The sequence below is a fragment of the Python bivittatus genome, unplaced genomic scaffold, assembly GCF_059951505.1.
Source record: "Python bivittatus isolate LINGU-HERP-01145 unplaced genomic scaffold, Pbiv_v1 ctg000840_np1212, whole genome shotgun sequence".
NCBI classification, from domain to species: Eukaryota; Metazoa; Chordata; class Lepidosauria; order Squamata; family Pythonidae; genus Python; species Python bivittatus.
The window spans coordinates 25,326,643-25,350,321 of record NW_028277113.1 but is presented as its reverse complement, the minus strand read 5'-3'; the positions used below and the strand labels follow the sequence as shown (position 1 = coordinate 25,350,321).

The following is a 23,679-nucleotide window of genomic DNA, read 5'->3' as shown; positions in this document are numbered from 1 at the left end:
CTTATTTATTTTTTTATTTTCCAACATCTTTATGGGCTCAGAATGCTCTGACATTACCGGTCCCTGTCGCATCTGCGCACTGCCTACACTCTCTCCACCTCCAACGGGATGTGTTCCAATTGGTTTGTTCAGCATCAGCTGACGTCAGTTACATAAGGCTCATGATTGGAGGAAGCCTGTTTGCACAGACAAAGTATGGACAGTTTCGCAACCGCGCGGTTCTGTCCTCAGCTTACTTCCTTGTATAAGACGACCTTCAATTTTTAGTGTAACGATTTTAGAAAAAAGTATCGTCTTATACACGGAAAAATATGGTATCACCTAGAAACAAGGAAGATCAAAGCAGCACTGGAAATAATAAATCAGCAAATAACAACCATATACACAGCTGGAATAGTGGACTGGACTCAAGCAGAACTAAAAGCCCTGAAAAGACCAGAAAAATAATGACAATGAATCATGCCCTTCATCCACGCAGCAATGTTGACAGACTCTACTTACCAAAGAGCACAGGTGGGTGTGGAATGTTGCAAGTACTCCAGATAGTTGAAGAAGAAAGAAGGGCATTAGAAGAATATCTGAAGGACAGTGAAGAAGAGGCACTGAAGCTAGTACACCATGAAGGTTTACTGAATACTGAAGAGACCAAACTGGTCTACAAGAAAGACCAAATGAAGAACAGAAAAGACATATGGTAAAGCAAAGCATTACATGGCCAGTAATATAATAGCAGGCAAAGCAGATAACAAGACCTGGCAATGGTTAAGAGCAGGAAAGTCAAAGAAAGAAATAGAAGGGCTAATTCTGGCTGCACAAGTCCAAGCCTTAGGAACAAATACATACAAAGCCAGAATTGAGAAGACAGCAACAGACACCAAGTGCTGCCTCTGCAAAGAAGCTAAAGAAACAGTGGGTCACCTAGTTAGTGGCTGCAAGAAGACCGCACAGACTGACTATAAACAATGGCACGATGAAGTAGCAACAATGGTGCACTGGAATATCTGCAAGAAATACCATTTGCCTGCAAGCAAGAACTGGTGGGACCACAAAACAGACAAAGCAATAGAAAATGAAGAAGCTAAAGTGCTCTAGGACTTCAGAATTCAAACAGACAAATACCTACCACATAACACTCCAGACTTAACAATTGTTGATAAAAAAGACAAAAAAGTCTGGATAGTGGACATTTCAATACCTGGAGACAGCAGAATAGAAGAGAAAGAACTGGAGAAAATCACAAAATAACAAAAACCTGTAAATAGAAGTAGAACGCTTGTGGCAAAACAAAGCAAAAATAGTATCAATAGTTATAGGCACCTTAGGTGCAATCCCAAAACATCTGGAGTACCACTTGAAGACCATCGGCATCAACAAAATCACCATCAGTCAGCTGCAAAAGGCAGCTTTACTTGGAACAGCTTACATTCTGTGACCATACTTTTAACACCAACAAACATCTGCCTATCCCAGGTCCTTGGGAAGGACCTGATAGGTGGATAAAAATGCCGAATCTAAACATCTGGCTGACTGTGCAGCCAACAACAACAACAACAACAATTTGTAAAATTTATATGCCACCTAACTCCCAGCCACTCTTTCTCATTTTTCACTTGTGGTATACTGCTTTTGATTGTGTCACATTAAAAACATTTTCCTTAGACATTTATTAGCATTTTCTCTTTGCCTGCTTTTATGTAATTATTTCATCTTCCACTGCCTACTTCACTTGCAACCACCACCAATTTTCCTCGACAAATACTAACAATTTATGTCACGTTTTGAATGTTAACGCATAGTGTATTGTTATCAAATTTGGGGGTCTGGCAATCTAAGCCCTCTAGTGTAGCTTGTGTCCAGTCAAGAATACCTGCTGAGTTAACATTTTACAGAGACAGCCCAAATATTAATGGCTTTGGTTGTATTACCATTCAGCTTTGATTTTAAAACTTTTCTAGTTTGTTTTAAGTAGTCAGAACTGCTTACCACTCCCACTTGGGCACACAGGCATTGCTTGCTTCTACAACACCCAAGCGCTTGTAACTTTCCTCCACTGTCATTCAAGGATTTTAGCATGGTTTCATAGTTCTATACCATCATGAGTAATCAATTTTCCCTTTCTTACCCATGTTGCATACTTGTCCAATCCAAATTCCAGTTTGATGTCATTACTAAAGATTCAAACTGTATTTAACAACTATTGTGTTTCTCTAGTTGATTTTGCATATAATATCAAATCAACCATGTAAAACAAATGAGAAACTTTTATCCCTTGTTTGGATAATTCAGAGCCCAAAGGCGTTTTATTCAAAATTATCATCAATGATATCAGAGCCATATTAAAAGCAATGGAGACAAAGAGACTCCATGAAAAATCCTCTTCTGATTTTGACTTCTGCAAGTTCTTTTATGTTTGCTTTCATCATTGCAATTACTAAATTATTATTATTGTTATTATTATTTCTAAGTGGTATACAAGAAGAGCCTGCTCACAGGTTCACCATAGATACTTTCACATCACTCTTTGCTTTTAAATGTTCACATTTTGGTTTTTCATGTCAATATCATCAAATAGGAGGAATATTTGGAATTAATCAACCAGAATGGAGAAACCCAAAGCAGATCCTGATCAGCCTGAGAGTACTACATTCACAGTCATTTTGATGGTACTAAAATATTTGGCAAGGCCTTTTTTAGATGTAAATTTATACTTTCTTACTTAAATGTCTTCTTTAGGGACTATGATAAAGTACATAGTATCGGCTGAATGATAAGGCAGAATGCTAGGTCATGCTCCCTCTAGCCCACCAGACCTATTTTGGGGGGGGGGGTGGAGGAGAAAAACTTTGAGCAACTTATTAGGCTAAAAAGGGAGTTATTAAAAGAAATAGGGAAAAAGAGCAAAAAGAACATTAATTTTCATATATTAGATTTCTACACTACATTTCCATTCAGAAAGAACATTCAAGGCAGCTTATATGTGACAAAAATAAACAGACAATAAAAAAAATAGGAAAAGGAAAAGTCATGAAAAGATTTGCATGAAAGCAATCTCCTGACGACTCAATGGGCACATTTTCTTGATAATGGAATGGAACTGGTTTGCCACTGCCTATCTTCCAGGATACTGTTTGACTTCCCAAATGTTTTGCACCAATTGCAGTTTCTGGACATTTCTCAAGAGTAGTCTCATAGGTTGGAAATAATCAATACAGACTATGACCAAAGCACAGGTAAAAAGTCTCCATGTCACCCTTTCAAGATCAGCAAGGTCAAGAAACAGAAGCAGCAGAGTTTCTAGAATATTCTTTACTGTTTTAGCATAAAACAACAGAATTTTAAAAACCCATCAAAGTTTCTATTTTATACAAGAAAAGAAAATCAAATCAAGGCAGGGTTATTTTGAGTTTCTTTCTCATGCTTTCCACTTTCCAAGACTGCATTATCTTTTCTTCTCCCTTATTGGTTCATTGCTTCTTCCCCGTTTCCAAGGCCATATCTGTACTTTTTTGAGGTTGTCTCCCAATAATTTCATGGTCACATCCATATCATTTTCTTGCCAGCAATAAGGAAGTGGTTTGTCACTGCCTTCTATCAGATTTTTTTTTGTTTTGTTTTGCTATTCCTTAATCCAGCCTACAACTTTATTATTTTCTTGTGGTCTCCCATCCAGTACTAACAAGGCCTAACCCTATTTAGTTTCAAAGTCCAAATGAAATTGCCCAGAATCTACCATCTGCTGAGCCAAAGCATTTGTAAATGTTCCACCTGTTCAAATACACTCCTTGGCATAGCTGAGAATAAAGGAGCATTCCCAGGATGCACAGCTGCTTTTCAGAGGTAGTGCAACTCCATCTAGAAGGCCACACTTCAATTCCTGTGACTGGTTTCCTATTGACAAACAGCTTGTTCTTTCCTACGGCTCATTTTCAAATATGGGCAATGTTCAAGAGCACTAATTTCTTCCTTAAAACTGGGTGGTAAGAAACAGCAAATTCCAAATCTCCAAATAACCTCCCTCCTCAGAGTTTCATGTAGATATTGAATAGCCCAAGAGACAAGATGGAACACAATGGATATTATATGTCAATGGCCTAGCTGCTAAAAAGTAGTCCCCCAGACTAACTTTCTGGATACTATCAAAATAATGCCCAGTCTTGCCAGGCCATCCAGAAGGATATCATATAGCTGGTACTGAATTTGAAGAGGGCACAGTATTTTATACACTAATTAATGCCAACACCATAGATAATATACAACCCACAATGCAGAAAAGTGCAGTAAGAACTTCAGAATGAAGTAATTAAACCAAACTATGCCCTACAGGTATAGATAGCTTTAAAAAATTTAAAGGTCCTAAACTTATTCCCAGATATTCTTTTCATCTAGGCATCTGGAAATGAACACAGGGATTCAAGAAATCATTATCATTTGTGGTATACTGCCAGTACTAGAATTCAATTAAGCTCAGCTTCTAAGCATTAAATATCAGGTCTTCTGGAACAGGAACAGTTCTCAGTTGTTCCTGATACAATATGTGGACCACCCTAAGGTTGTTTCAGTAATGCTAGGATAGGAATTGGGATGTGACCTGGCAGGAAAGAAGACTGCTGCACTGTAGCTAACTAATGACATTTTGAAGTTTACAAATATTATTGTCCAAATGCAGAGATGCTATGGTAATGCAATTCTCTGAGATAAGAAAGGTAGATATTGGTAATCTGTTCTCCTAAGAAATATACATTATATAAATTCCATTTAACAGGTGGTTCAATTTATACCATTCCAGTATTTTCTTATAGTCTCAAATCAGTTTACCGTTTATATCAAGGACAAACTACAGGATGATAAGCTTGTGTATAATAGAAATGCAAATGAAGATCAGCTCAAAACAAATGCTATTGCTGAGATCAGTGAAGAATGATGAAATAATAGATACATCGTAAGGAAAGACAACTGCTCTAACATCCTAATGATGCCTAGTGATCACAACTTCTAATGAAGATTCTCAGGACATCTCTCCAATCCTGGGATCTCTCTAGATCAAGCTGCACCCAGGTTTAGTTAATAGCAAAATATTTTAGAATTTCAGTGGCTGTGAAGTAAATGGCTATAGCTATTAAGTGTACCGCTATCCCCCAACAGTTGGTGTGCAGTTTGGGAATCCTTTCAGACTCATGGCTCCTGCTCAAAAAGGCGATAGTCACCATGGCTAGGAGGACCTTTCCACAGGTTCATTTTGCGCCACTTGTGCCTGTTTCTGGATCAGAAAATCCTATTCAAAGTGACTTAGTCACCTCCCCCTTGGATTACTGTAATGTGGTCTATACAGGGCTGCACTAAAAACATTCAGAAGCTGCAATGTGTGCAAAATGTGGCATTATGGGGCGTTTTAGGTGTTCCATAATACACTCATATAATACCACTGCTCTGCAAGCTGCACCGGCTTCCAGTGAGCAACCAGATACAATTCATGGTGCTGGTTTCATCTGTAAAACCCTACAAGGCACAGGGCCAGGTAATTTGCAGGGCTGCCTGTCTCCAATTGTTTCTGCTCACCCAATCAAAACTAACAGGACAGACATGTTCTAGGTCCCTTCTGTTAATCAATGCCAACTTCTGGGACTGAAGGATTGTGCCTTTTCTGTTATGATGTCAGCCCTGGAAATCTGGATGGTCCCAACTCTGTTGGCCTTTTGTAAGGTGCTAAAGATCTGGTTGTTCCCTCAAGCATTTGGACCAGGTTGTTAGGCAAGTCTTGATGGTTGGTTTATGGTTGTTGTTGTTTTACTGATTGTAAAATGGAATAATGTTTTGGACATGTTATATTGATTATGGTTGAAATGTTTTAATTAAGTGTGTTGTTTTTTTATTTTCTGGTTTTAATTACTTGTTCACTGCCCAGACACATTACAGTAAAATGGGTGGCTATTTAGAACAGAAGTAAATAAAAATCAATTAATTAATACAAATAGGGTGATCAATACTAGGCAAGGGAGCAGAGATTAAAAAAGATGGAATGACATATGGAACTGGTGCATAATGCCAATAAAGAATTGTTACTTATTATTACTTAGAGGAACAGGACTATGAACCAAAGTTATTAACTACAAAAAGTTTTGGATAAAATGTTAAATGAATTGTTAACACTCCTCCAATTCCAAAATGCAGAACAGATTCCATAATATACTCACTGCATGCACAAAGAAAACAAAATTATCCTGGTTTCTTAGAAGCCATAACATGGTATCTGATGTGGCAACAGAACAGTGGCCCTTGGCAGAGTCCATCTGAACTCATGTCTGAGAGAAGAATGAGCAATCCTGCCTCCTCTACCTTCCAATGTTTAGCTAAAACTGTGCTAAACTGAATAAAATAATGTATAAAATGCAGAACAAGATGGGAATATAGAGATACACATTTTCTTTTTTAAAAAATGCTGCAAGCCACTTTTGTCCTAGCTCAATATCTTTCTGCACATACAGAACGCACATAAACACACGTGCACACACACAAAGAAGCAGAATATTTATTCATTTATGTTCATACAGTTTCCTAGAAATTATGCCTCCCATCTTCCTGCTCTTTGTGTGCTACGCACTTTTTTTGTTTTCAAAGACAGACAGGACAATTGATACAATACAACACTGTTGACATTCATATCAATGAAGCCAAATGCAAACACAGATGGTTTCCACCAACGAACAGAATGGAAAATAATAATGTGCCATCTGAGGCCACAGACTTACAGATTCCAAGAGGAGAAAACCAAGATAAAAAGAAATCTGATTATTCCAGATGAATCAAAGTGATCAGTTTAAAGTACAGCTTACTCTGTCTGGCGCTCTGTCTGCTGCACTACAAAAGTGATTCACTTTAGAAAACAGCTCTGAGCAACAGATGCCCTCAAATCATTTCTTTGTGTAGTCAGGAGAAAACAGCATTCCACACCATTAAGTAGAAACTTACTGAAGAATTTTTTAAACACTCTCCCCAATGGGCCATTTCCCCAATAAATGTGGGAAAACTGAATCAGCTACATCATTTCTCCAAGATTTCAAGTGAATGACATGTACCTATTTTAGAGAATTACAAAAGTGAGAGGTATGCAATAAGTAACATTTCATAAAATTCTACTCAAACTTAATCCAAGATGCCTACTATTATTATCAAAGTAATAATCAGTTTCTGTAATTTTTTTTACAAAGGAACAGGAGACAATTCAGAAATGTACGGGATTAGTACTCCAATTCCTATTGGGGAAGAATGGCATATCATTCGTCCTTCCATGCTTTCACACACACAGTGAAAGACATGGTTTCCTTAGGCCAGTGTTGTCCAAACTTGGCCACTTTAAGATGAGATTTAACATGGCTGGCTGGGGAATTCTGGGAGTTGAAGTCCACTCATCTTAAAGTGGCCAAGTTTGGACAACACTGCCTTAGGCAGAGATCCATATGCTTAACAATATAGAAATACTGTATGTGCTCATAAGATAACCAGTGAAAATTCCACAAATCAGTCCATTTGTGTAACTTAAGTGTGGACAACCTAATTCATATGATGGCTGCTGTGCTATCAAAATGGAATAGTTGCCCATTGTAAGCTGGTGCACGAGCAAGACCAAACTCCTATTGTTATTTTGGCTGCAGAAATTGAAAAACCATCACAGGAACTATCAAACGGGTCTGTGTGAAGTGAGGTTGATTTACTCCCACAACGCAATACAGGCCATGAAGGCACAATGGCTTGCTTTACCAAAGCAAAGAAGCCACCTGAATTAGGCCACCCAAGACAGCTGATGGCACACGCCATGGCTGCTCAGCCTAGACAGTCTTCAGCCTGTGCCCAGGGCACTCCATGCTTCTTTTGGCCTTGTTCCATATTGTGAATTCTGAAGAGAAGGCTGAGAAGAGCTCCAAAGCCAAGTGAGGAGAAGAAATGTTATCATTTCGGTTCCCTCTCAGAAGTGAAAGGATCGTGTTGTTTCATGAAACAGATTCAAAAGGGTTCACGGTTTAAATCTTCACCGAAATGAAACGCATTTTCAAGGTTTCACTCAGCCCTGTCAGATATCACCCTGTCAGATATCACCCCTTGGAACAGTAACTCCAAGTCATGAGTGCTCACAGGAGCTACAGTGAAAAAAAGTGGAGGAAACAACATGGTCAGCGGAATCCCCATGTTTCCATTTTGTGCTTTTAACCATAAATGGGAAAACGAAAAAAAAAAAATCAAACAAAAATATTGGAGCAAATTAGGAAAACTATCAAACAGTTGAAGATCATCAAATTAAAAGCACTTTTGGGAAATCATAAACCTAGGAGCAGACTTTTAAAAGCTGGAACACAGAATTGCATTGTATGAGAACATATTAGACTATAATAAAATATTAAGTAAAATCAGAGCAACCAATAAAAGGATGTATCAGAAATATGAATATTACCCGTGTAAAACTTTGTAATGAGACGTTCTGCTCTGAATATTACAACTCCATAATTTCATCATATCAAACAAAATATCTTGAAGGACGTTACTAAATAATTATTTTATTATTAAATCAGTTATTAATTCTTAAATAAATAAAAATAAATCATTCTACGCACATGGTTGAGTTTTGCAATCATCTTTATGTTCTAAGATGAAGCTGCTACATAGTGATAGGCAATTTCCCACTAGTAAAACACAGAACTGCACACTCCAGCAAATCAAAACAAATTATTTTCCCCACAGAACTATTTTCCCAAAATTAATAAAATATTTCTTTCAAGCCAGACTTCAGATCCCATTAAGCTCCTGTGAATTTCTTGGAACACAGGATCCAATGCCTGCTCTAAGACCTGAGCAAAAGCCAACATCCCACTCACCCACCTGCCCCCTTCTTCAAATAAGCCCCTTCCCGTTTCCATTTGTCTTTGATTTCAGTAGCAATAGCAGGGGAAAGGAGAAAAGTTCACCTGTCTCTTTCATTCCTAATGCATCATAGGTTGCTATGGCTGTGTACCAGATGCTAGAAATGCCAGATAATATAACCCTACTTACTTAGGTCAGCACCATCTATAACTCTCCACAATACGTACATCTGGCATTCAGCCATAACAATTCGACAGACATAGGAAAGGAGAAAGATCCAAAACAGGAATGAGAAGGAACTTGGGGTTAAGTGTCTATGTATAGGAACTAGAAAGAGCAACTGCTTAATAAAAAGCTTTATATGTCCTTCGAATCAAGGCTGAATATTTGGACACATCTATGCAGTTTTCTTGATGGTTTTATGGAATGGGATTTGCCATAGCTCTCCTCCAAGATGCATTCTTTACTTGCTAGTTCATACCTTGGGATTAATAATACATAACTCTATCAATTTAAAAACCAGAATTTGTGTGTGAGAAATTCTTATTTTTTTAACTTAATTTCTTATTTTTTTAACCTAATTTAACTTAACATTCAGTCAGGAAAGGCAAAGACTCTGAAACCATCACATTCTCTCAGTACAGAAGTTAGAGAATTAAGCATTCTTGTTCTTTGAAATGTTCTTTAAAGTCACTTGCTTCATAGGAAGTGGCTATGTCATGAAAGGCCTTATGCCTTATAAGGCTAGCAATCACACAACACTTTAAATCAGAAGCCACGGTTTATGATCCTTGGGCCTTGCAGAATCATATTCTTAGAAGAAACTGATGGCTGAAAGCTTGTTGGAACAGGTAGGACTTTAAAAGCAAGCTGACACGTCAACTTTTCTTTCAGTATTTAGATGGCTGAAGCAATCAAAATTTAAGAGCACTTCACTTCCTGTATTCTTCTTGGAAGTAAAGATACCTTTGGTGCCAAAGCATTCTATTCCAGTCTATCTCTGCAGTAGCCACTAGTTGTAAGTGTATCCATATACAGAATATGGAATCAATTAAGCTTCTCACCTACATACATACTGAGTAAACTCCCTTACTTTGCCTTAGAATTATGGGAATTAAAGTCCAACATATTTGGGAGGCCTCACAGTGATGATGACTCACTGCATTATATCAAATGGGGTTGGTCAGGACCACCCCATAATGCACTGAAGCTAAATGTGCAACCTTAGTTTCCTAATACTGAATTTACTTACAAGTAAATAAAATTGGGAGCCACTTCCAGAACATTTTATATTTTGAGGGTTAATGCCAGACTCATAAATTATATCAATTAAAACTAATCTGAGCACTTGATACTGCCAATGTACAGAAATATCTGGCATTTAGAAATTTAGTTGATATTACCTATTCATATTTAATGTGTGTGTGTGTGAGAGAGAGAGAGAGAGAGAGAGGGAGGGAGGGAGGGAGGGAGGGAGGGAGATGTAGTGGTTGAAGCACCACCAGGAGACTATGAGTTCTAGTCCGACCTTAGGCACAAAGCCAGCTGGGTGACCCTGGGCCAGTTACTCCCTCTCAGCCTTAGAAAGAAGGCAATGGCAAACCCAAGGAACTGCAGGGCTTAGTCCAGGCAGGCAGGCAGGCAGGCAGGCAGATAGATTATAGACAGATACTAATTAGCACCATGATCACAAAATATAGAATGATACATAATCTGTACTTCATAGTGGTAGGTGAAAAAAAAACAAAACATACCAAATGATTATCAAAGTTATAGTTTGAATAACCCTAATGATAAAATATAGTTCTTCTATGGAAAATAAATTAAAGAAAAGGAAATATAACCAAATCTAGTTACACCATTACTATTCATTTTACTTCTCCATACCTTACTATCCTAGCAAACCATCCTTGCTTCTACCATACTATATGCTGCTTCATATATTGCTTTTTCTTCTTTAAACCTCTCAATTCTCACTTTCCACGATGTCATCAACTCCAACCAGCCATGGTTTTCTGTCTTCTGTTTCTCTCAATCCATTCACTTTTCCATCATGCGGTTGTTTGGAAGTTGTGCCCTCATTCTTTCTCTGCATATGAACAAACCATCTCAACAAACTTGTTTCACACTGGTCACTTGCTTTGTATTCAGAACCTATTCATTTTGACTCAGCTTCTTATTTTGCCACACGCACTTAACTACATTATTCCCACTTAATTCAGTTTATGTTTTTCAAGACATATACAATTTATTCAGTTTCTCAAAGAACAAGGCCTCATCTACTGTACATTCAAGTCTCCAACTATCAAATCTCTGATCATCACTAATATTCCTTATGCATTTAACCATATGCATTAAACAACCAGGGGAATATCACATATCTTTGGCTTACTCCTTGTTCAATGCTGAACCATTAACCAAGCATTCCTACATTAAACTATTAAGTTATACAACTACTCCAGAATGAAACATATTTTAATGTTTCTTAAACTGCATATGCAGCCTTACCATTTTTTAATATTCTCACCGCATTTATAACTTCCTTCATTTATTTTTTTGCTTAGAGAAAAACATTTGTTGTGGTTTGTTTCAATTCCACCCAGCAATGTATCACTATTGTTCCCATATAAATCTCTAAAAGACTCCATCTAGCATTACTTCATTTCAGTTTCATTGGACATAATTTCACCATTTTTATTCTTGATTCCATTCATTCTACTGGAGGCTCCTTATTTAGTCCTTTTCACCCAATTCCAAAATGATTTTTCCTTCTATCAATATCGCTCTGCATTTTCTCTGCTGCTTTAAATCTTGGTTCCTGGTTCTCTTTGACTACATTCTTTGAAGCTACATTTTTCTTTCTATACACATTATGCAACATCTTTTATTGTCATTTTTGCACCAATCATTCTTTTATATATGTTTTTTCTCACCCACAGCCCTGTCCAGTTCATCATTCTAGCAGGTATCCTTTTTCATACTTCCCATACATTATTGTGGTAGTCTGTAACTTTTTTTTTTTTCATTCTTTTCCAAGGAGCTTCTATATCCTCTTTCCTTATTTCTACTTCCACTTATTGTACTGAATATTAATCCATGCTCTTTTTTTCCATGCTGACTTATATTTTCTCTTCCTGCAGCATTTCTACTTTCATACTAGACTCTTTAACATCTTTTCTTCTCTTAAGTGTCAAATTTGTGCAAAAATTACTCTATTAGAACCTCTCATCCTTGTTTCCTTTATTAAGTCTCTTAGTCTTTCATCATAAACTATTACATCTATCATGCTTTTCGAAGCATTCCTTTTTCATGTGTAGATAGCAACAGGCTTAAGTCTTAACCATGTATTGGAAAGATACTTTTTTCTAAGCCAATATTCACCAAATCATCAGTCCTTCATTTTTGAGTGTCCACATAGCCCAGTCACTTTTTCTATACTTTCTTATCTCATTCATTTCAGCTAACAAAAATACTTTTTCCCTTGGTTCACATTCATTCAGAATGTACATTTCTTCCCCTTCAACCCCACTTCTGTTTCTTCCATTATAACAATTCACTGGAATTTAACATGAAACTATTGCCAACCTATGGATTCCTACTTTCACACTCATCCAAAATAGCCTAATTATAGGCATTCATATTTTCTGACGTATCTTTTAATCCTTTCATTCTTGGTTAAACCTGTACTTTCACTTTGCTGCATGTATTTATCAACTCCAACTTCATTTAGCTCTATTGCACCTCTTCTTTTTGTTAGTTTCACAAATAGACAACATATTTTTAAAAAAATTCAATTATTTATTGCTTTTTATCAACTTCTGTGACTTTGATAAAATTTAGTAAGACAGAAAAGGCATATACTAGATTACCAACCTTAGTCATAACCCATGCCACATAAGTTAGGGAATACCAGCCACTTTTGGTGAATTTTGGCTACAAGTGGAACCAAAACCCAGTTTTACCCCATATTGTAAATCTATTTTATGCAAGTTAGGATCTTTACTCTAGATAGTACCTTGGAAGCCAGAATATTTATGCCCACTTTTTTCCACCTAGGAGGTACATGGAACATACTGACATACATTCATAATGTAGCACTACTCATTCCACATAATAAATCCTCAGAAAACTCTGAAAGCAAGTTACTACAAAGTTTCATTGCAATCTGACTGCAGATATTCATTTTGCCTTCATGAATAAAATCAGACAATTTGATGAAAGGCAGAATTAGAACATAGCAATTAAGATTAGTTCACAGAACTGCTTAATTGAATGCATCCTATGCTTTGGTTCTTAGATTCCTCTGGAAAAACAATCTGCAGTTTAAGAGACAGGGGAAAAGTTACTACAGGAGTTTCTGTTTTTAATAAAAGACAATGTTCAAAAGAAAGAAGAACAGCAGGAGCTGAAATCCATTTTTTTTCTTAGTAGAATGTACAATATTTTCTTGAGATGATGTTAAAATAAGCATATTTCCATTTTTTCTTATATGGGGAACATCAGTTCATTTACAGATAACACATTCATATAATTAATTACATTTATAATTTCTTAGATAACTGTGATGCTGACAAGTTCTACTTATACAAAATGAATGTGCTGTTATGGAGAGAGCCAATACATAGTGAACATTTCAATGATTTTGCTTCTGTGTGATTATAATTCTCCCAGCATAAAAATGTATATGTAACCCAACCTACTGATTACTATCCAGATAAAATCATAGGACAGTTAAACTTGCTTTAATGGACCTTGGTTTAACAGTTGTAGGAAACTATGGGCATGTTTTTATTTGGATCTCAATCCCACTAAAAGATGTTAAATTGACACTCTGCCTGTTAAATTGAGGTTTTACTGCAAATGATGCTTTTTACACCAATTATGTCAATTATTTAAATTTGGATTTAATGGACATCTGGAATTAATGGATATCCCCTCCTTCTCAATGGTCCATTAAAACAAAACATTACTGTAGGTTTTGTTTTGCTTTTTTAAAATCCCAGTGTCTGGGTCATCTCTTACTTAGATTACTGCAACAGCCTAGATAACTATCTCATCCTATATGACTTGCGCAGAATTTACAACTGTCATTGGAAATTTCTACTGTCATGCTTCAGCCTGGCACAACTCCACATCTAGATTCTCCCCTTATTCTAGAATTGGCACCACTTAGCTAGTGTAGATACTTTATTGCAGAGAAGAATGAAGCCAACTACAACAGAACATCTACTTACTGCAGTATAGAGGAATCAGAGCCTATATAAATGCTTATGCTGAAGGGATTAAATTCTAAGCCTTTTCCTCCTGCTTTTCCAAATTAATGGCTCTTTGGCCAAGGTCATAAAAGAAACTGAGATTTGTTGATATAATGAACATCACAGCCTGAGAAGTTCTGGACCCATCATGCCAGCTTCATTTCTAACATCTGTGCATCCAGTATTTTAAAGTTGTTAGGAACACTGCAGTTATAAAATCACTTTCTAAACTAGGGTCACATTAATACTTTCTTTATTATGCCCTATCAGGCATCATAACTGAGGGTTTTTAAAAAGACTTTTCCTGTAATGAAATCTTTGGCTTCTATTTTTATCTTTAATAAAACTAATTTTTATACTTTTATTTTGCTTTATTGCTTTTTTTTGTCTCGTATTGTATATCACCTTGAGTGCCTAGTGGATGGTAGAGTGATTTATAAATGTATCAGTTAACTAATTAAATAAAAGCACTTAGTATAAATACAAAGCACAGATTAAATTCTGAGAAAGAGGCATCTCTTTTCTGCAAAAAAAACCAAAACATTTTCTATGTCCATTAACAATATATTAAAATTTTGGTATTTTAATTTAACTAGATTATTACATATTTTTATATTTCTAAAATCTATCGTTATAAATACTAAAACACTTTCCTCTAAAATGATTAGAATTTATACTTACCAGGTGTGAAATTGTACTGTGCAGAAAATCCTACAGATTCAAGTTCACCATCAGCAAAAAATTTAATCCACAAGAATCTCCCACTGGATTTTATTTTAGGTGGATTTTGTTGTCCACAAAAACGACCAATTATTGGAGAAAATCCAAAAGGTCCATCCCTCACTTCAATATGATCAAATTTACACTCCCAAGAAGGCTCTATGGAATATTTCTCATCAAAGTGCAACTCAATGCATTGTCTTGGGGCAGCTGAAAAATAAAACAAAACATTTCCATAATTTTATACACTGAAATGCATTTGCTTCCAAATGCACTGTTTCTAAACTTTTATACCACAGTATTTTATGGGGCTTTAAGTTTTGTTTAGGCAAAGTAACTTACTCTACTCACAGCTATTATTTCTAAGCATAAGCATAATGCATTTCAATTATAATATCAGTTGGTTTTCCTACTAAACATATTTATTTTTAAAATTCTTGGACTTCGTGTTGTAGGGCAAATAAAATTGATAACAGTATGGCCTAGATGCTAAAAAAAAATGTGCATATGCATCTAAATCTTCTTTTGCTTATTCTTCTTTTCTTGTGACTATTTTTTTTTCCTAAAAAAGGATTTATAAAGCAAAGAAAATGCTAGCACAAGTACCTACATGTATGTATATCTGTTTACTTATAATGCCTACACTAACTAGTAACTGCATTCAATAATATCTATGTGATAAGCTATGTGTATTTCTGTTGTGGCAGTAGAGTTCTACAGTGATAAAACAGTTTGTGAACCCTTTAGAACTATCTTCAGTCTTGCCATACTGTGACCTTCAGTGTAATCTTGAGCTTCATCTAAATCTTATTCGTACATAAGAGATTCTGGTTAAACAAGCAAGATACAAAACTGCATTATGGCATTGTGTCTTCACTAAAATTCAGATAGTTCTAAAAGGTTCATAAACTCATCTCCTTCCACTGTATATGTACATTACCACTGCATAGGTAGGTACCATAATACAGCATTGTTTTGCTGAACTCTGCTGAAATTTCCAAACCTACAAAATTTTCAGCATATTTTCTGACCCACTAAATAATATAGGAACTGAAATTCTATTCTACAAAGGTAAAGTACAGTCATGTGAAAAAAATTACACCCTCTTTGAGTTTTATGGTTTTATGTATCAGGACATAATAAAAATCATCTGGTCCTTAGCAATTCTTAAAAGTAGGTAAATATAGCCTCAGATGAACAACCACACATGACATATTACACCATGTCATCATTTATTTTACAGAAAGAAAGCCAAAATGGTGAAGCCATGTGTGGAAAACTAAGTATACCCTTACTGCTTCCATAGGTATGAAGAGGCTAAGTAGCAGCCAGGTGCTGCTAATCAAATGCCCTTGATCAATCGATCATCAGCAAATGTGACCACCTCTATAAAAGCTGAAGTTTTAGGAGTTTCCTGGTCTTGAGCATTGATGTGTGTGTTAACACAATGCCAAAGAGTAAAGACATCAGCAATGATCTTATAGAAGCAGTTGTTGTTGCCCATCAATCTGGGAAGGGTTATAAGGCCATTTCCAAACAATTTAAAGTCCATCATTCGGCAGTGAGGAAGATGATTCACAAGTGGAAAACATTCAAGACAGTTGTCAATCTTCCCAGGAGTGGACGTCCCAGCAAATTCACCCCAAGGTCAGACTGTGCAATGTTCAAAGAAATTGCAAAAAATCCAAGAGTTACATCTCAAACTCTACAGGCCTCAGTTAGCATGTTAAATGTTAAAGTTCATGACAGTACAATTAGAAAAAGACTGAACAAGTATGGTTTGTTTGGAAGGGTTGCCAAGAGAAAGCCTCTTCTCTCTAAAAAGAACATGGCAGCATGGCTTAGGTTTGGACAGTTGCATCTGAACAAATCACAAGACTTCTGGAACACTGTCCTTTAGGCAGATGAGACCAAAGTGGAGGTGTTTGGCCATAATGCACAGTGCCACGTTTGGCAAAAACCAAACATAGCACATCAGCACAAACATCTCATACCAACTATCAAGCACAGTGGTGGAGGGGTGATGATTTGGGCTTGTCTTGCAGCCACAGGACCTGGGCACCTTGCAGTCATTGAGTCGACCATGAACTCCTCTGTTCATACTATGGAGGATGTCCGTATATGGAAATTCCATGTGTTCTCCCCCTTCTCCTGCTTCCCTTTGTGGCCCTGAGAATTTGTTCTTGAGAATTAGGGAACCCTCTAGAACAGCAAGGTACAGTAGGTATCACTGGGTGCCACAGCAGGATGTGGAAGCTTCATACTAGTTCCATGTCAGCTGAAGCATCCTGGTTTGTTTGGGAAGAACTTCTGCCAATGGAAACATGCTTTGCATTTAATACTTCAAGTTAAAAATACATTTTAATTCTCAGGATTGAATCTCTGACTGCTACACTAAAGCAGCACTACTGTACATACGAGTGTTATTGAACAAGCATGCATAGGGCTGCATTCTAGAATTGTTAACTATCAAAGTATTTCAAGTTTCATGTGTTATATTGTTTATCTTGTAGAAATGCTTAAGCTATAGAATCTGTTCAATTCATAAATGGACTTCTGGATAAACAAAACAGACTGAATTACTGTGAAACCCTAAGAATCAATCAATCCAGAATTTAAAAAATTACATCAAAAAATGATGTCTATTTTAATAAGAATGATCATTTTTCCTCCAAATAAGTTTGTTTACAAAATAATACTAGGCTCAAATTAATTATGTGAGAGTTAATACAATTCTTCAACAATTAGTTGATTGCAGCAAAGTTGGAATTCAATGTTGTTTAGTGATTATGCTAATTTTGCAGCTGTGTAACCTATCCCATGAAACCTTGCTAGGTTTTACTCCCTGACCTTTCCTAACCAACTAAGTACCTTACTCAACCCATCAAACTATACCATTTTTATTTATCTCTAGCCCTGCTAGAGCTACTGTACATCCTGAAGGAAAACCACTGGAGAGATTTCATGAAGATATGTATTTTCATGACATCTGCAATATGGGCCAGTGGAATATATATACATACACATAAACATACATACATCTATCTATTCATATTCATTCTACTGGCTCATATTGCAAGTGTCATCTCAGAAAAAAAAATCTCTTATGATAGTTCCTTCCTTCTCTCTCTCTCTAGCAATAGTAAAAGCAAATATGCAAGAAAATGTTGCAAACTACAGTGGTTGTGTAGTACAGCTGTTCTGCAATGAGCTTTTACTACTTGAACTCTTAGCAATCTTTTTAATTTAGATTCTAATTACCTTTCTTCAAAGAGTCCTAATAACATGGAAAAGATTGCTTAATACCTGCATGTCTTGTCATCTTTTTCATCTAATTATCTTATAGAAGTGCCGCCTTGAGGTTTTACATCTGCTTAAAAAGACTCGGGGTTCTAACAAGAAGCAGAGGAATAGATGCAGTGAAATAGGCCCATACAATTAAGGCTTTAATTCTTACCAGCCTGTAATTTCATGTAGCTGACAGCTGAAGCTAAGCAAAAAAGAAAAAAATATCTGCTTCACTTTAACAGAATGCCTGAAAATGAAAGATTGATCTAAACATCTCTCCTGCATAACTGGAAGCCAGTATCACACATATGGATTGGAATAATCCTTGATATCTCCCATTAGTCAGCAGTGAACAGGCTAATAAAAGGAATTTGGAATTTAAAATACCTTAATGCCAAATCAATCTCGAAATCTAAAACAGCAATAAAAATCCATTTGGATACAATTTAGATTAGTTACAATGGGCACTACAATTAAATTCTTTTTTAACGGTCTGAATTTAGAACCAGAGCTCTCGATTTTTAATGCATTCTGAGAAAATACGAAATTCTTATTTAGCATTACATGTAGGTATTACAGCAAAATTATACAGAGTGCTATTAAACTTTAAAGCGGACAATAAAGAAAGGTTAAAGGTAGTATGGGAAATAGAATTAGGCACTAAATATGAGAGAAAGATACATTTTTTTTCATTCTTTGAGAGGATTCATTTTCTTTATCCTCCAAAATACAACAAAAGCATCTTAGATGAAATTATTTCTTCAAATGACACATATATTCCACATCATGTAAGACAAAATGAACTTTCTTTAGAATTTATGGTGATCTTGTAACTTAGTACTGTATATACGTAGATAAGACTGAGAACAAAACAATATATCAAGTACCATCAATACTGCAACTAGGACTTTTAAATAGATTTAGAGTCAACAAATGAACATTCCAAAAGCAAAGGATTAATGTATTTGCTATAAATGGCTGACGTCATTTGGCTGAAGGAGTTAAGCCCAACCATAGAAATATATGACACTTGTTTCATCAAAGATCTGGTACAATAAGAGTGTGGACCCTGGCCTTTGTGAAAAATATAACTTGTAAATTACCACCATTAGAGAAACATAGTGGAAAGAATTAGTTCAATGTACTCTGGAACAAGCTCGTGTCTTCTTCAAATAGTCAAGATATCTACTACCTAAAGAAATTCAGAAGTTCTGGTAATAAAAAAGCAAAACAAATGCACCTTCTGAAGTTACTGTATGGATAATACAACTGACTATACACTAGCAGGTTTGAAGTGTGTGTAAAAGTAACTGAACAGCAGGACGTGTAATAATTTTTCTTTCGAAGATGATTTCTTTTTCCCTTTATATGTGAGAGGAATGAAGGAGTATTATCACTTAAGCAGATAATTTCATGTATGTGCATTTGGATTTGCAAACTGCCAACATGATTCAGCAAGGACTGTCAACAAAAGTAAAAGAATAAATACTGTAATAAGATCTTCACGAAACAATTCCTGCTAATTCTATATAGCTTCCAATCTATTAGGAGCATCTATTTTGTAATGAAATCTGATACAAGGAATTTAAAGCAGTCCATGTTAGAAAAAATAGTGCCACATATCACATTTTTCAAAAAATAGTTTAAGTGTTTTAGCAACTCTGGAACTATCAAGCATGAGCATTATACAGGCACATTTCTTACAAAGAATGATTTGGCTGCAACTTCCTGTTGATATACTTTGTGATTGACCTGGATTTGCTGCCAACAATTCTGAAATATTGCCAAAATCTAACTGTATTATGAACCATCCCATTTCTTATAACTCAAAAACAACCCCAAAAATTAGAGTGATGTGTAACAGCATTAATCTTATCAGATTACTGAGTCTAAAAATGGAAGAGAATGCTTTCTATTTAATTATCAGCTTGCAAGCTTCCGTGGACTCTTCAAAACGTTTACATTTTCTATGAATGCAAAGTTTTTCTTTCTTCATTTCCATTTTCTTCACAACTCAAGCATTAGCAAATAAGTCTAGTAATTCCATCCACAGCAGCAAGGAGAATAAAGAAATACAATGTATTGGGTGGTAGTCTAACTTTCTGAAGAGCTACTCTCAAAATGTAATTTTATTGTATGTAAATTCTAAGCCTAAAAGGAGAGGTAGGAACAGAGACTTCTGCACTTAGGGTCACTGGCTTTCATATGACACACGACTGGGAGATCAAAGCCAGCCCACCTTTTGCACGCGTGCAAAGTGGGCAACGCCCCTGAATAGAAAAAGATTCTAACCTGCCAGAGTAGAGCACTCCAATATGTCTCATTGTATCAATACAGTTTTCTGACCTGAAGTTTCTAGTGCTCCTAGCAGAGGAAAATAAGCTGAAAAAAGGGCCAGAAGCTTTCTTATGTAGCTCTTTCCTTATGCTGTGGTTTATTTATTAGATGTATATCCTGCCTTTATTTTTCATCAAGGTGGCTTACTTAATAGAGTTCTTGGTGCTCTCTGGTTGGTTGTTTGGTTGTTTGCAGATGTTTCATTACCCAACAAGGTAACATCATCAGTGCAAGTAAGTTGAATAACATCTGCAAGCAAACAACCAAGCTCAGAGAGTACCGAGAACTCCACTGAGCTATATATATTCTCTTCTATTGGAATTACTTACTTAATGCCCCTGTCCCCTATTTTCCCCACAATAATAACCCTGTGAGGTGAGCTGGGCTGAGAGACAGTGACTGGCCCCAAGTCACCCATCTGGCTTTCATGCCTAAAGGAAGACTAGAACTCAGTAGAATTCAGTTCAGCACTTAAGCCACTACATCAAACTGGCTCTTGGTTTAAAACATGACGGTGCTACAAGAGCACTGGAAAGTCAAGAGAGAAGCACAGAATATAGTGGTGTCCCTCTCCAAAATGAACATTTATAGATTTTTACTGGACAGTTTTAGCTCTTGGCTAAGAGTTAAATAGTTAAGTTTAATAATCATTACCAAAGGTACAACAAAAAAATAAGAAAAAAGGAATGACTTAGATTACCTTCTATAATATAGACACATTCTCTGTCAGGAGGATATTTGTTGGGGTAATTTGGGGAAGTGAAAATACCTCCTTCTGGGTATTTTGTCCACACTCCACACTGAACTGTCTTTTGTCCTTCTGAATTGCTTTGCTTTTCTGGAAAAGAGGACAAAAGAAAGATAACAGAGATGTGTAGCAAAAATGTGACACACACTTTAATGCTTTTTCTTAATTACTTCATGTGATGTGATGTGATGTGATTACTTGCTTTCAACTGTAGCCTGCTATGATTTCCTACCTATAGCACAGGGTCAGGGGTCTGTGTTTGTTAATCCAACCCTCAAAGATGAGGTCTTCTTTTATCACAGTTACATAGGAGAAAGGAAATTCCAGAACCTAAACTTTTGGAAATGCTTTACACATCCATGGTATGTTGGGATATTAAATATGAGTTTGTCAGTAGAGCTTGATGGGGTCAAGGTAACAGTGAGTGCCACAAAGGACACTTCAAGCTGCTAAAGGAATACAAGAAGACAAACATAGTTCTAAGAAAAGAGTAATGACAGAATCTGCAAGAATAGAGCATGGCAGAATAGGATGCTATATAGTGGTGGCCTGCAATTTGTGTTTATTTTTTCTGCCTGAAGATAATATAGCGTGCATGTATAACAAATGCAAAGTTATGATATTTCTAGAAAAAAAATAAAACAGGTCGGAAGCAGTGATTACCAACACTCTCACATATAAGAAAGTATCAAGAGTTCTTCATATTCCAGAAACTGGAGCCATTGCACTGTATGTTAAACAAGAAAAAATTGAGTTATACATTAAAAATACCTCTACTTATACAGAATCCAAAAAATGGCATGGCAACCTTATTGAAAGGATCTGAGCTGAAATAACTGGATAAAATAATAAAAATAATATTATGACTGGAGTGCATTACCAACCATCCAATCAGTAAAAGCTATGGATGACATTTTCCAAAACCAAATTATAGAATGATACAGTGGTAATGGGGAGAATTTAATCATTTTGATATCTGGTGAGATGCAATTGTTACACATGGATTTCCAGGAAATTCCTGTTTGACTTTGGTAACAAGATATAAAAAAGAGGAAAGCAATTGGCTTTCCTTGATTTGATTTGTTTTGATTTGATTTGACCAATAAGGAAAAAAAGTTGGTAAGATGAAAGTAGCAGGAATTGTTGGGGGAAGCAACCATATGATGCTAGAGTATTTGACTTAAGAAATATAAAGTCAAGAAAAAAAAATGTGCCTTGGGCTGCAGGAAAGGTGATTTGAATAAACTCAGAGCAATGATAATAGAATATCCTGGCATGAAAAATTAATGGAAGAAAAGTTTAATATTAATGGAAATCTCTAAAAAAGGAAATATTAAATATGCAATCATAAAAAATTCCAATTAGAGGGGAAAGTCCATGCAGCTGCACAAAAAGCTCATAAGAAATCAAAAAATCAGAAAGGATACATATAGAAGGGGAAGGAAAGACAAGTCATGAAAGAAGCATAGAAACAACCAACCCAGAATTGCAAAGATTAAAAGTGATGTTCAGAAAAAGTTGTCTTTACATGTATATGCAGTTATAAAAAGAGGAGAAAACTGATTGCTTAAGAAAATGACAAATTGTTGAGAGGTGATATAAAAATAGCCCTTCAGTTTTTCTCAGAAAAGGATCTGTTTCTATTGAGCAAGCATGATGAGTGGACTGAAGGACAGGACAAAAGCTTTAAGATGACAGAGAAAATCTTAGGGAATACCTAAGAACCCTGAGTAAAATCACTTCTTTTCTTCCAAATTGTCAGGTTCAGCCCAAGACCAGCAACAAGGCAATCCAGTACAGTTCAGTTCCTTTATTAGCTCGCACCTAATAGACAAAATATCGCCAGACTAAACCTATGCTAAAGCAACTAGTGGCTATAACCCGTGAGACTCTAAGGAGGGGCCAGACCACACTCTTGCTGCGGGCTGAGGAGGCACTTGCCCTGGAATGTCTCTCCCCACTCCTGACAACCTTGAAGTTCCATTCCAGAATCTTCCCTGCTCATGCCATCCATTACACAAATGAATTACATCCTAGGTGCTGAAGGAATCTGTGTGTGTGCGTGTGTAGAGAGAGAGAGAGAATGAATGAATGAATGAATGAATGAATGAATGAATGAATGAGGGAAAACCTGCAAAACATGAAATGCCAGAAGACAAAAAAGGGAAAAAACCTATCCCTGTTTTCAAAAGGAGTGAAACAGTAGAGCCAGAAAATGGTAGATCTGTAAATCTGAGGTCAGCATGTTGGAAAATTTTAGGGCACATAAAAAAAGTACAGTTTTTACTAGAAACCCTGTAGGAAACATGGATTGTCAAAAATAACTCAGACCAGCTTAATTGTAGTAGATCACGGGAATGCTGTGGATATAATATATCTTGAATTCAGTAAAACATTTTATAAAGTACTTAACAATATTCTGACTAGTAAGCTGGTTAACTGTGGAATGTATAGCAATAATACTAGGTAAATACACAGAGA

The 23,679-nt window shown here is 36.1% G+C and overlaps 1 protein-coding gene across 1 annotated transcript in view; it reads right to left on the bottom strand.

The window, feature by feature from the left end:
* Positions 1 to 23,679, bottom strand: part of NETO1 (neuropilin and tolloid like 1) — a 122,010-nt gene that overhangs the window by 85,875 nt on the left and 12,456 nt on the right. The window contains exons 4-5 of the mRNA XM_007431743.3: positions 21,151 to 21,288; positions 14,787 to 15,035 (exon numbers count right to left, since the gene is read on the bottom strand). Of these exons, the coding sequence (XP_007431805.2) occupies positions 14,787 to 15,035; positions 21,151 to 21,288 (387 nt within the window). The remainder of the gene's footprint in view (positions 1 to 14,786; positions 15,036 to 21,150; positions 21,289 to 23,679) is intronic.